Genomic DNA, 14938 nt, shown 5'->3' on the forward strand with positions numbered 1-14938 from the left:
ACCTTCTAGTGAGTTCCAAAGTCAGGTGAAAGACATGGAGAGTGGAGGATGATGGAAACTAGCCTAACAAATTGGACAAATAGAGGCTATTCTCTATGCTATGTAGTGATAGTACAGTGCCTTGCGAAAGTATTCGGCCCCCTTGAACTTTGCGACCTTTTGCCACATTTCAGGCTTCAAACATAAAGATATAAAACTGTATTTTTTTGTGAAGAATCAACAACAAGTGGGACACAATCATGAAGTGGAACGACATTTATTGGATATTTCAAACTTTTTTAACAAATCAAAAACTGAGAAATTGGGCGTGCAAAATTATTCAGCCCCTTTACTTTCAGTGCAGCAAACTCTCTCCAGAAGTTCAGTGAGGATCTCTGAATGATCCAATCTTGACCTAAATGACTAATGATGATAAATACAATCCACCTGTGTGTAATCAAGTCTCCGTATAAATGCACCTGCACTGTGATAGGCTCAGAGGTCCGTTAAAAGCGCAGAGAGCATCATGAAGAACAAGGAACACACCAGGCAGGTCCGAGATACTGTTGTGAAGAAGTTTAAAGCCGGATTTCCCAAGCTTTAAACATCCCAAGGAGCACTGTGCAAGCGATAATATTGAAATGGAAGGAGTATCAGACCACTGCAAATCTACCAAGACCTGGCCATCCCTCTAAACTTTCAGCTCATACAAGGAGAAGACTGATCAGAGATGCAGCCAAGAGGCCCATGATCACTCTGGATGAACTGCAGAGATCTACAGCTGAGGTGGGAGACTCTGTCCATAGGACAACAATCAGTCGTATATTGCACAAATCTGGCCATTATGGAAGAGTGGCAAGAAGAAAGCCATTTCTTAAAGATATCCATAAAAAGTGTAGTTTAAAGTTTGCCACAAGCCACCTGGGAGACGCACCAAACACGTGGAAGAAGGTGCTCTGGTCAGATGAAACCAAAATTGAACTGTTTGGCAACAATGCAAAATGTTATGTTTGGCGTAAAAGCAACACAGCTCATCACCCTGAACACACCATCCCCACTGTCAAACATGGTGGTGGCAGCATCATGGTTTGGGCCTGCTTTTCTTCAGCAGGGACAGGGAAGATGGTTAAAATTGATGGGAAGATGGATGGAGCCAAATACAGGACCATTCTGGAAGAAAATCTGATGGAGTCTGCAAAAGACCTGAGACTGGGACGGAGATGTGTCTTCCAACAAGACAATGATCCAAAACATAAAGCAAAATCTACAATGGAATGGTTCAAAAATAAACATATCCAGGTGTTAGAATGGCCAAGTTAAAGTCCAGACCTGAATCCAATCGAGAATATGTGGAAATAACTGAAAACTGCTGTTCACAAATGCTCTCCATCCAACCTCACTGAGCTCGAGCTGTTTTGCAAGGAGGAATGGGAAAAAAAATTCAGTCTCTCGATGTGCAAAACTGATAGAGACATACCCCAAGCGACTTACAGCTGTAATCGCAGCAAAAGGTGGCGCTACAAAGTATTAACTTAAGGGGGCTGAATAATTTTGCACGCCCAATTTTTCAGTTTTTGATTTGTTAAAAAAGTTTGAAATATCCAATAAATGTCGTTCCACTTCATGATTGTGTCCCACTTGTTGTTGATTCTTCACAAAAAAATACAGTTTTATATCTTTATGTTTGAAGCCTGAAATGTGGCAAAAGGTCGCAAAGTTCAAGGGGGCCGAATACTTTCGCAAGGCACTGTACCTCACTTGCTTTGGCAATGTTAACATGTGTTTCCCATGACAATAAAGCCCCCTGAAATGATTTTTTTTTACAAAAGGATAGATTTGGAGTTAGATAAACGTGGATTTTTCGACAGGTACATATACAGGTTTGCTACTCTCCACAGCATGGCGTTCGCTCCAGATCAAAACTCCAAACCTACAATCTAATTTTGACCAACGTTAACTGGAGAGATTACTGCTTCCAATGTTTTATTTTTCCAAGCTATAATGGAGGGTGCTCTAGCAAACAAACAGCAGAGACCTAAGGACACCATCCAACCTGGAACTGAGCTGCCAGGCCTGAAAGGACAGACCAGATACAAATTCAATTAGCACTAGGGTGTGAAGTAAAAGGGCTTTTGGCCCAACAAGTGTCAGGACTATTTGTAGTGTCCTCTGAAGCTCCCTCCTGCTGTTCAAAGACCATTCACTGGCATTTTCTACAAGTAATCTGCCTCCAGAAATAAAAGCTTTGTCCAAGTGGCTGTGACACTCATCTACTCCCATTGCCTCCTACACACACTACTGCTTGGATTCCACCTGGCGATCTGCTCACCATCTGTCCTGGCCTGTCTTCACCTGTCTGGTACAGGTACCTTACACCACACACACCCCTCTCTCTCTCGCCTCCAGCACACACGCACTGTTGGGGCGAGTGACTCTGAACTTACAATGGCTAGCCCCAAGTCGTTATATATATATATTTTTTTTCTTGTGCATTTTGCCTCAAGACTCTGTTGCCTCAATGATCTTGTTGCCACCTGATGCACATTCAGATGTCAAATCAGCACTGCAGAGCTCTCCCAGTGCCTTGATTGTACTATCTGGAAATATGCATGTACACCCTGGCCAATCTACTGTTGCTAGCCCCAATTCTGACTCGTGCTCTGATAACTGCTTCACTGATTTCTGCTATCGTAAAAGTCTGGGTTTTCTGTATGTTAACACTAGAAGCTTATTACATAAAATGGATCAATTGAAAGTTCACAGCTCCAATCCAGATGTGTTGGTCATTACTGAGACGTGGTTAACCTTAACCTGGTTATAACCTTTTTCAGCAAGACAGATCTTCCAAAGGTGGGGGAGTGGCAATCTTCACCAAGGTTCACCTTCGGTGTTCGATTGTCTCCACCAAGTCTGTCCCCAAACAATTTGATTTGCTGGTAATTAAGCATTACACTTTCCAATAGCTAATAGTTGACTGTTGCTGGGTGCTATTGTCCTCCATCAGCACCGGCCTACAGCCAAGCAAATACCCCAAAATAGTGTCCAGTGGGGAATGGGGTGCAGTGTGAAAACCCCTGACGTTGGTAATTGGCCACAGCCCTTACCTTCCTTTACTTGGTGTGTTCAGAGTAGAGGAGCTTTTGGAGACAAAAACGTGGTAATTCATAATCTCTCTCGTGCATAATGCAGATAAATGCTATCCCCCAGCTGTTCTAGCACACATTCATCCAGAGTTGCAATTTAAGGTAGCAGCATGGCCACCTGTTCTACAACCATAATTTCATAAGGCAGAAAGTACTTCCATAAAGCATTCTGCCCACAGACTGTCTGTAGTGACATTTAGGTCAGTGTTTCCCAACTATTTCCTTGAGGTCCACCAACCATCAGATATTTGTTGTAGCTCTGGGCTAGCACATCAGATTCAACTAGGTAATGGCTTGATTTTATTTTGTGTACTAGTTGAACGAGGTGTGCTTTATCAGGGTTGCAACAAATATGTTAAAAAGCTGGTGGTTTCTGTGTTTGGGAAACACTGATCTAGGCCTAGACATGTTACCTTGCCTGAAATGTCATTGCAAAGCCAAAATACTCAATGGTCCCAAATAGGTTTTAATAGGCACGCAACAAATACACAAATCAAACACTGATATTAAACACATGCATGACTTTCATTGCACAATTTAAGGGATCAACATTTGAAAACCATTTTCTTGGAATGAATACTAAATTTAAGGACAAGTGGAGACTTGAGTACACACCAGTTCTTCATTCATATTACAGGGCTGAAATGCTTTCCAGTGATTTCTACTTCAATGAATGCCTTTCAATATAACATAAAAACATAGACTGCCTTACTCAGAAAAAATGGTTGTAAGTAACAATGAAATCTCAAATAAATAATCAGATCAGAGGTTTAGATTGAGTGATATGTTTGAGGAGTTATAAACCTACAGTAATTAAATAACTTTTTTTTTTTTTAACTAGTAAATTGACAGGTGATTATTACAATTATAAAGCAGAAAAACAAATAAGTAGGCAGTATAAGGCAATTCAATTACATTCCCTTTTTTGCTTGTAACAAGTAATATTTTCAGATAACTAAATTGTGCTTATTGGTCATCAAACTGGGTTATTTCGTTTAATTTCTAAATTAATGTCCTTGTATACGAACCTGAGAATATCTGACCTGAGAGGCTAGTTTGCACACTGATGCAAATTTCTGTAGCACAACAAATACAAAATGTATCTTCCTCGTAAGGATATAACTGCCTAAACTATATATACAAAATGATTGCCCTTACGTATACCAAAAGTTTGAATGTTAAAAAAATAAGTACAACCTGCTCTATGGAATGATGACGATGAGTTATGAACAAAAATAGAGAAGTAACTGTACAGTGAATAACAATGAACGAAGTGCACCATGGTTCAAAACAAACAGTTTCACTTAAATTTTTCAAACATCTTTTAACCAAACCTCATTGTAATATCTCTAAAATGACATAATTCAGAAACAAATTCCAAATATGTGCATAAAACTTGACGTTTTCTTGAAATCAAGCATTAACATCAGCTATGCCCGTATATATGTTTTTTATTGTGGCACATGCATTCAACTCTGGCTGAGGTACTATCTATTGAATTTAAATTCAGTTTCTCCTGGGTCATACAGTGCCTTGCGAAAGTATTCGGCCCCCTTGAACTTTGCGACCTTTTGCCACATTTCAGGCTTCAAACATAAAGATATAAAACTGTATTTTTTTGTGAAGAATCAACAACAAGTGGGACACAATCATGAAGTGGAACGACATTTATTGGATATTTAAAACGTTTTTAACAAATCAAAAACTGAAAAACTGGGCGTGCAAAATTATTCAGCCCCCTTAAGTTAATACTTTGTAGCGCCACCTTTTGCTGCGATTACAGCTGTAAGTCGCTTGGGGTATGTCTCTATCAGTTTTGCACATCGAGAGACTGAATTTTTTTCCCCATTCCTCCTTGCAAAACAGCTCGAGCTCAGTGAGGTTGGATGGAGAGCATTTGTGAACAGCAGTTTTCAGTTCTTTCCACAGATTCTCGATTGGATTCAGGTCTGGACTTTGACTTGGCCATTCTAACACCTGGATATGTTCATTTTTGAACCATTGCATTGTAGATTTTGCTTTATGTTTTGGATCATTGTCTTGTTGGAAGACAAATCTCCGTCCCAGTCTCAGGTCTTTTGCAGACTCCATCAGGTTTTCTTCCAGAATGGTCCCGTATTTGGCTCCATCCATCTTCCCATCAATTTTAACCATCTTCCCTGTCCCTGCTGAAGAAAAGCAGGCCCAAACCATGATGCTGCCACCACCATGTTTGACAGTGGGGATGGTGTGTTCAGCTGTGTTGCATTTACGCCAAACATAACGTTTTGCATTGTTGCCAAAAAGTTCAATTTTGGTTTCATCTGACCAGAGCACCTTCTTCCACATGTTTGGTGTGTCTCCCAGGTGGCTTGTGGCAAACTTTAAACGACACTTTTTATGGATATCTTTAAGAAATGGCTTTCTTGCCACTCTTCCATAAAGGCCAGATTTGTGCAATATACGACTGATTGTTGTCCTATGGACAGTCTCCCACCTCAGCTGTAGATCTCTGCAGTTCATCTAGAGTGATCATGGGCCTCTTGGCTGCATCTCTGATCAGTCTTCTCCTTGTATGAGCTGAAAGTTTAGAGGGGCGGCCAGGTCTTGGTAGATTTGCAGTGGTCTGATACTCCTTCCATTTCAATATTATCGCTTGCACAGTGCTCCTTGGGATGTTTAAAGCTTAGGAAATCCGGCTTTAAACTTCTTCACAACAGTATCTCGGACCTGCCTGGTGTGTTCCTTGTTCTTCATGATGCTCTCTGCGATTTAACGGACCTCTGAGCCTATCACAGTGCAGGTGCATTTATACGGAGACTTGATTACACACAGGTGGATTGTATTTATCATCATTAGTCATTTAGGTCAACATTGGATCATTCAGAGATCCTCACTGAACTTCTGGAGAGAGTTTGCTGCACTGAAAGTAAAGGGGCTGAATCATTTTGCACGCCCAATTTTTCAGTTTTTGATTGAAAGTTTGAAATATCCAATAAATGTCGTTCCACTTCATGATTGTGTCCCACTTGTTGTTGATTCTTCACAAAAAAATACAGTTTTATATCTTTATGTTTGAAGCCTGAAATGTGGCAAAAGGTCGCAAAGTTCAAGGGGGCCGAATACTTTCGCAAGGCACTGTATACCCATGAAGTAAATTGAACTTCCCTTTGGCAGGATATTGTACTGTGCTGAAAAATGAATAGTATGGAGAACCTAAATACAAATTAAGGAATAAGTACCAAATTACATAAGTGGTAAAACACACAAAATGATACAGTGGATGGTATAAAAGTATTTTTCAATTACCAATGCAACAGTTGTTTCAAGAGTACCAACAGTGAAAGATACTACAATTGTACCACATGAGTGAAAAAAAAGAATACTTGAGGTCTCAAGTGCCCTAAACAAAAAAATTAAAATAACTTAAGACAAAAAAAACATGCATGATTGGCGGCATTAAGTGGTTTTCCTATAAAGAAAAAGACAAGAACAGCAATGAAGGAGTCCAAAGCAATGAACAGAAGTAATCTGTCCGTGTCATTGTCCAGTGTGAATGACCAAGAGTCCACTTAAGACGTTTGAGTATGGGCATGTCAAAGTGCCTCAGAGGTTCTGCTGGCGTCGCTTCTTGGCCTCGATGGCGTCCAGGATGGGCTGGCGCTTGGCCAGGTAGCGCTGGCGGATCTCCCTGATTTCCTGCTCCATCAGGGGGTCCAGGGAGGCCAGCCGTGACCTCAGCTCCTCCACGCTCCATGTTTTCATCTAAAAAGCATACATGTTCACGCAAAGTCATCAATTATACTAAGCTTGAACTTGAGCTGAAAGACATGTAAGAATCCCACCTTTAAACCATGCCGACACCACCAATATACAGTGGAGCAAAAAAGTATTTAGTCAGCCACCAATTGTGCAAGTTCTCCCACTTAAAAAGATGAGGCCTGTAATTTTCATCATAGGTACACTTCAACAATGACAAAAGACAAAATGAGAAGAAAAAAAATCCAGAAAATCACATTGTAGGATTTTTTAAAGAATTTATTTGCAAATTATGGTGGAAAATAAGTATTTCGTCAACTACAAACAAGCAAGATTTCTGGCTCTCACAGACTTGTAACTTCTTCTTTAAGAGGCTCCTCTGTCCTCCACTCGTTACCTGTATTAATGGCACCTGTTTGAACTTGTTATCAGTATAAAAGACACCTGTCCACAACCTCAAACAGTCACACTCCAAACTCCACTATGGCCAAGGCCAAAGAGCTGTCAAAGGACACCAGAAACAAAATTGTAAACCGGCACCAGGCTGGGAAGACTGAATCTGCAATAGGTAAGCAGCTTGGTTTGAAGAAATCAACTGTGGGAGCAATTATTAGGAAATGGAAGACATACAAGACCACTGATAATCTCCCTCGATCTGGGGCTCCACGCAAGATCTCACCTTGTGGGGTCAAAATGATCACAAGAACGGTGAGCAAAAATCCCAGAACCACACGGGGGGACCTAATGAATGACCTGCAGAGAGCTGGGACCAAAGTAACAAAGCCTACCATCAGTAACACACTACGCCGCCAGGGACTCAAATCCTGCAGTGCCAGACGTGTCCCCCTGCTTAAGCCAGTACATGTCCAGGCCCGTCTGAAGTTTGCTAGAGAGCATTTGGATGATCCAGAAGAAGATTGGGAGAATGTCAGATGGTCAGATGAAACCAAAATGGAACTCGTCGTGTTTGGAGGACAAAGAATGCTGAGTTGCATCCAAAGAACACCATACCTACTGTGAAGCATGGGGGTGGAAACATGATTTGGGGCTGTTTTTCTTAAAAGGTAAAGAAGGAGTGGCTTCGTAAGAAGCATTTCAAGGTCCTGTAGTGGGCCTAGCCAATCTCCAGATCTCAACCCCTTAGAAAATATTTGGAGGGAGTTGAAAGTTCGTGTTGCCCAGCAACAGCCCCAAAACATCACTGCTCTAGAGGAGATCTGCATGGAGGAATGGGCCAAAATACCAGCAACAGTGTGTGAAAACCTTGTGAAGACTTACAGAAAACATTTGACCTCTGTCATTGCCAACAAAGGGTATATAATAAAGTATTGAGATAAACTACTTATTTTCCACCATAATTTGCAAATAAAGTCATTAAATATCCTACAATGTGATATTCTGGATTTTTTTCCCTCATTTTGTCTGTCATAGTTGAAGTGTACCTATGATGAAAATTACAGGCCTCTCATCTTTTTAAGTGGGAGAACTTGCACAATTGGTGGCTGACTAAATACTTTTTTGCCCCACTGTAATTACAAAAAACCTGGTCTAAACATTGCATACTAAACCATAGTGTCCTCAGAAGTACTTAGTGCTTTCAGATTGCATAATGTTGAAGTTCATCCTAAGAACTCTTTACCAATGAATGTTAAGATCCTTACAAAATCCCAAAATACAGGCTCTCGATAATGATAGATAAGGCACATGAGCATTAACGCTTTCGCACATTGCACCGAATGTTGATCTATTGTTCTGCTGCTGACATTTTCAAACGATTCTACATGTAAAATCAGTGCGCACTCAGTTCGCAAATTACGGCCGGCACTCTATTCAGAGGTGCTAAGTATTCTCGGCCAGCAAACGCTATTGGTGTGTCTGAGCCTTTGTACTGGTTAGGCTATATGCCAGATTAGGATATCATGCCTGGTTTGGGTGGCAGGTAGATTAGCAGTTAAGAGCATTGGTCCAGTAACCAAAAGGTTGCTGGTTTGAATCCCCGAGCTGATTAGGGGTAAGTAGGAAATTACCCCAAATAACCAAAATACCAATGTAACCCTTTAAATATATGAATCTGGGACCGATGCCTATCGGTGAATCGTTACATCCCTAATAGCCACGTAGGCTAATGGATTAATCTATCAGTAAATGTAGGCTAATTTCCTACAACAGCCTACTTCGGTTGCAAAGTGAGGCCATGAGCTCAATATTAAGGTGAAAAATCTATGATATATAAAGTATTCAGACTTATTAATTTTTCCCACATTTTGTTATGCTACAGCCTTATTCTAAAATGGATTAAATACATGTTTTCCCTCATAAATACACACACACACACACACACACACACAAAGCAAAAACAGAGTTTTAGAAATGTTTGTAAATGTATTAAAAATATAAAAGAGAAATGTTTAATGGACATTTTGGAGTGCCAACAGAAGATCTTCAAAGGGTAAGACATTAATTATATCGTTATTTCGGATTTTTGTGTAGCACCTGCCTGGTTGAAATCTGATTTTCATGTGTTAGTATGCTGGGCGCTGTCCTCAGATAATCGCATGGTCTGCGTTCGCCGTAACGCCTTTTTGAAATCTGACACTGTGGCTGGATTAACAAGAAGTTCATCTTTAAACCGATGTATAACACTTCTATGTTTTATGAATTCTTATGAGTGTTTCTGGTTTTGAATTTGGCGCGCTGCAATTTCACTGGGTGTTGTCAAATCGCTCCCACGAAAGGGATTGGCACGCGAAGGGATCCATAAGAAGTTAAGGCCTCAGCAAGCTTCAGTTCGGCTGGCGCCTAGCCGAACTCGGCTAGCTGAACTGAATGAGTGTGCTCTCATACTCCCTTAAAAGACGTTCACTTGAAAAAAAGCTGCAATTGTAGTGTTTGTCCATTTTGAGATGGCGTACCCAGAAGATACCTCGTTAAAATAGTTAGAATTTATCTAAGCTCAAGAAATCTGTCATTAATTTTGCCAAATAGATCTTAGTCGCGCAAATTTACATTAAGAGGTTTGGTGCAATATCTTTCAATTAAAAAATGTGAATATGTGGCCGAACAGCTGAAAAAACCCTCACCGAAGTCCAAAACTACACAAAATGTCATAATATATGCACAAACTCTTACCGAACTGTTTCGGCTGGGAAGCAGGCAAAAACCTTTACACTTGTTTTGTCATGGGATGTTAATGCAATCCTTGGCCTATCCAGATAGATGGTCCATCCAAGATACTTTGGGCAACATGTTTTGTCATATTGAGATGGTAATGTAATTATTGGCCTGTCCAGACAGATCTATTTGAACAAAAGGACAGGTAGACTAATTTCCCCTCCAGGATAGTTTGGTTGACTTGGGGAAAGTGAGGGGTTTCTTTGGGGGATAGTGCTCCCTTTCATGTGTGCTCAGAGGCACCCTTTTCTAGTGTGGGGCCTGACTATATATCCACTAAATCAGGGATGGGCAAAAGTGTGACACCAATCAGGACCCCGAGGACTGCAGTTGCCCATCCCTGCACTACAATAATATTATCAACTGCATCCAACCTAAGTGCAATATAGCATACCAAGAAGTGTCCCATATTACATTTTTATATGCATGTCAACATCCTTTTGCTTTTCTTCTCTTTCCTCACAGACACGCCAAGATTAAACATTGTCTACCCAAAACAATCAAAACAGTGGATTGCACGGCCAATATATCAGCCCACCACTGATAGTGGTTCATTCAGGAATGACCTAATGGAGCACAGACAAACACTGGGAGCCCAAATCCTGTTGAAAAGGCCGTCCCAAAACCCATCAAGGAGGTCATTGCAGGCCATATAAGATTCAAGGACACTTGGGGGCTATTCTGACACCACCAATTCACCCAGTATTCATGGCCATGGTCCTCATTGCACGACAACCTAATACAAACACACTAACAATTTGTTAGCCTCTGGTCATTATCACTCTGCACCTTTAGTGTAGAAAAAAAAACATTCACTGTAGGCTACTACTGTACAGTCGTGGCCAATGACACAATGACACAAATATTAATTTCCACCAAGTTTGCCGCTTCAGTGTCTTTAGATATTTTTGTCAGATGTTACTATACTGAAGTATAATTACAAGCATTTTATAAGTGTCAAAGTCTTTTATTGACAATTACATGAAGTTGATGATGCAAAGAGTCAATATATGCAGTGTTGCCCCTTCTGCTTCAAGACCTCTGCAATCCGCCCTGGCATGCTGTCAATGAACGGAAGTTTACATAAACTAGTTTTAATGACTCCAACCTAAGTGTTTCAACCACTCCACACATTTCTTGTTAACAAACTATAGTTTTGGCAAGTCGGATAGGACATCTACGTTGTGCATGACACAAGTAATTTTCCCAACAATTGTTTACAGACTATTTAACTTATAATTCACTGTATCACAATTCCAGTGGGTCAGAAGTTTAAATACACTAAATTGACTGTGCCTTAAACCTGTTGAGTGTAGGGTTGCAGTATTTTGATGTTTGGATGAAAAACAGACCCAAATGAAACTGCCTATTTCTTAGGCCCAGAATCTAGAATATGCATATAATTGTCAGATTAGGATAGAAAACACTCCAAAGTTTCCAAAACTGCCACAATATTGTCTGTGAGTATAACAGAACTGACATTGCAGGCAAAAACCTGCGGAAAATTCACCACGGAAGTGCTTTTTTTCCTGAAAGCGCTCTGTTCCATAGCCTGCCTTCGCTCCATTTAGAGGGATATCAACCAGATTCCTTTCCCTATGGCTTCCACATCGTGTGAACAGTCTTTAAACATAGTTTCAGGCTTTTATTCAGAAAAATGAGCGAGTACGATCACATCACGTCAGTGGATGGTTGGGTGCCAACAGAGTTTTGCATGCGCAACAGCTTCGAGCAGACATTTTCTCTCTCTCTCCTATTGAAAAAGCTACGGTCCGGTTTAAATATGATCAATTATTTATTGTAAAAACAACCTGAGGATTGATTATAAAAACATCTGACATGTTTCTACGAACTTTACGGATACTATTTGGAATTTTTGTCTGCCCGTCATGACCTGCACGAGCCTGTGGATTTCTGAACAAAAACACGGCAACCAAATGGAGGTTTTTGGATATAAAAATAATCTTATCGAACAAAAGGAACATTTATTGTGTAACTGGGAGTCTCGTGAGTGCAAACATCCGAAGATCATCAAAGGTAAGCGATTCATTTCATTGCTTTCCTGACTTTCGTGACCAATCTACTTTGCTGCTAGCAGTTTGTAATGTTTTGTCTGCTGAGAGAGATGTCCTAACAAACACTTGGAAAGCTTTTGCTGTAAAGCTTTTTTTAAATTGACACACCAGGTGGATTAACAACAAGCAAAGCTGTGTTTTGCTATATTGCACTTGTGATTTCATGAAAATTAAATATTTTTAGTAATTTAATTTGAATTTGGCGCTCTGAAATTCAGTGGATGTTGACGAAAATGATTTCGCTAAAGGGATGGGTGCGCCAAGAAATTAAACAGCTTGAAAAATTCCAGAAAATGATGTCATGGCTTTAGAAGCTTCTGAAAGGCTAATTGACATAATTTGAGTTAATTCGAGGTGTACCTCTGGATGCATTTCAAGGCCTACCTTCAAACTCCGTGCCTCTTTACTTTACTTTTTACTTTTTCTTTACTACCTCTTTACAAAAGAAATCAGCCAAGACCTCAGAAAAAAGTATGGCTCAATCCCTGAACAACAGCAAAGGACCTTGTGCAGATTCTGGAGGAAACAGGTACAAAAGTATCTATATCCACAGTAAAACGAGTACTATATCGACATAACCTGAAAGGCCGCTCAGCAAGGAAGAAGCCACTGCTCCAAAACTGCCATAAAAAAAGTCAGACTACGGTTTGCAACTGCACATGAGGATCGTACTTTGGAGAAATGTCCTCTGGTCTGATGAAACAAAAATAGAACTGTTGGCCATAATGACCATTGATATGTTTCGAGGGAAAAGGGGGATACTGGCAAGCCGAAGAACATCATCCCAACCATGAAGCACGGGGGTGGCAGCATCATGTTGTGGAGGTGCTTTGCTGCAGAAGGGACTGGTGCACTTCACAAAATAGATGGCTCATGAGGAGTAAAATGATGTAGATATATTGAAGCAACATCTCAAGACATCAGTCAGGAAGTTAAAGCTTGGTTGCAAATGGGTCTTCCAAATGGACAATGACCCCAAGCATACTTCCAAAGTTGTGGCAAAATGGCTTAAGGACAGCAAAGTCAAGGTTTTGGAGTCGCCATCACAAAGCCCAGACCTCAATCCTATAGAACATTTGTGGGCAGAACTGAAAAAGCGTGTGAAAGCAAGGAGACCTACAAACCTGACTCAGTTACACCAGCTCTGTCAAGAGGAATGGCCCAGAATTCACCCAATTTATTGTGGGAAATATGTGGAAGGCTACCCAAAACATTTGACCCAAGTTAAACAATTTAAAGGCAATGCTACCAAATACTAATTGAGTGTATGTAAACTTCTGACCCACTGGGAATGTGATGAAAGAAATAAAAGCTGAAATAAATCAATCACTCTCTACCATGATTCTGACATTTCACATTCTTAAAATAAGTGGTGATCCTAACTGACCCAAGACAGGTACTTTTTACTAGGATTAAATATCACACAAGTACCTGTCAAAACCTACTCATTCTGGGGATTTTCTTTATTTTTACTATTTTCTACATTGTAAAATAATAGTGAAGACATCACAACTATGAAATAAAACATTTGGAATCATGCAGTAACCAAAAAAAGTGTTGAACAAATGAAAATATATTTTAGATTTGAGATTCTTCAAATAGCCTCCCTTTGCCTTGATGACAGCTTTGCACATTCTTGGCATTCTCTCAACCAGCTTCACCTGGAATGCAGTTAAATGTTATCCCTCAGCTGTTCTAGCACACATTCATCCATTGGTGCAACTTAAGCTAACAGCATTGCCACTCTCTGTACCTGTTCTGCTTCCTAGTGAGTTAACCACCATAATTTCATTAAGCAGACTGCCCACAGACTAAGTCTGTAGCGACATCATGGCCAGTGTTTCCCAACCATCTCCTCGAGGACCACCAGCCGTCAGATATTTGTTGTAGCCCTGATCTTCCACATCAAATTCAACTAGTTAATGGCTTGATGTCTTTGGTGGACTAGTTGAATGAAGTATATCAGGGCTGCAACAAACATTTTAAAAGGCCGGTGGTCTTGGAAGAGAAGGTTGATATAGGCCTACACATGTTACCTTGCCTGAATTGTTATTGCAAAAGCCCTCTCTTGAACCACATGGTCCCTTAAAAGTAGTCTAGATATTCTGTCTCCCTCATGCAATGTGGAAAACACCAAAGTCCACTGTGACGTCTTAACCGTCAGACATTAACGTATTGAAGCCACGCAAACAAAATCAAGGCAATACAGGCAAAAATAGTTTGTATGACAGGTCTATATTTAGATCCAGTGCAAATTAGGCTAGCTTCATCTAGCCTATAGTAAAGACCCCAGTCATCATGAAACTTCAAAGAACGACCAAGCTGGACTGATCAAACCAAAATGCTGCATATCGCATCCTCATCTCCAAGTCTAATTTGCAGCTACTGACCCAATTCTGTTGAGTTTTGAAACAAATGTGATGTTTGAATTGTCCAATTGAAGATATTGCCGCTGCCTCGTGCTGCCAGTGTAAGTGACTTCTGGAGTCACTAGACAGTTGTCTGTCAGTCTGTTTTAACATAACAAAACGAGAACAAGAAATACATCTAGCCTGACACGGCAAGAGAGCAAAACTGCTGACTCAAGGATGCCACAACAGGTCTCATCTTTTCACTGCTGAGATGTTCCATACCCATCATCTGTGTGGCCAGCGCACTTAAACTAAACAGAATGTGTAGGCAAGGGATGGAGTTGTAAAAAATAAGATTTACCCTGCACTACATCCTTGGTGTAGGCTTAATCCAACTGTTGATGCTAAACACTGTACCTTATATTTTTGTTTTAAGTCATGGGATTCAATAAGTGAACTCATTGGGCAGTTTCCCAGAATG

The 14938-nt window shown here is 40.5% G+C and overlaps 1 protein-coding gene across 3 annotated transcripts in view; it reads right to left on the reverse strand.

The window, feature by feature from the left end:
* Nucleotides 1-6146: 6146 nt before the first annotated feature.
* LOC110527676 (serine/threonine-protein kinase 4) overlaps nucleotides 6147-14938 on the reverse strand; it is a 69357-nt gene continuing 60565 nt past the window's right edge. The window contains exon 12 of one of the 3 annotated variants that reach the window (XM_021609113.2): nucleotides 6147-6866. In XM_021609113.2, the coding sequence (XP_021464788.1) occupies nucleotides 6708-6866 (159 nt within the window). In that variant the 3' untranslated portion in view covers nucleotides 6147-6707. Of the gene's footprint in view, nucleotides 6867-10974; nucleotides 11093-14938 lie in introns of those variants that run through there. The other 2 variants (XM_021609112.2, XM_036983160.1) reach the window with 2 other exon arrangements.

Source organism: Oncorhynchus mykiss, chromosome 7, assembly GCF_013265735.2.
Source record: "Oncorhynchus mykiss isolate Arlee chromosome 7, USDA_OmykA_1.1, whole genome shotgun sequence".
NCBI classification, from domain to species: domain Eukaryota; kingdom Metazoa; phylum Chordata; class Actinopteri; order Salmoniformes; family Salmonidae; genus Oncorhynchus; species Oncorhynchus mykiss.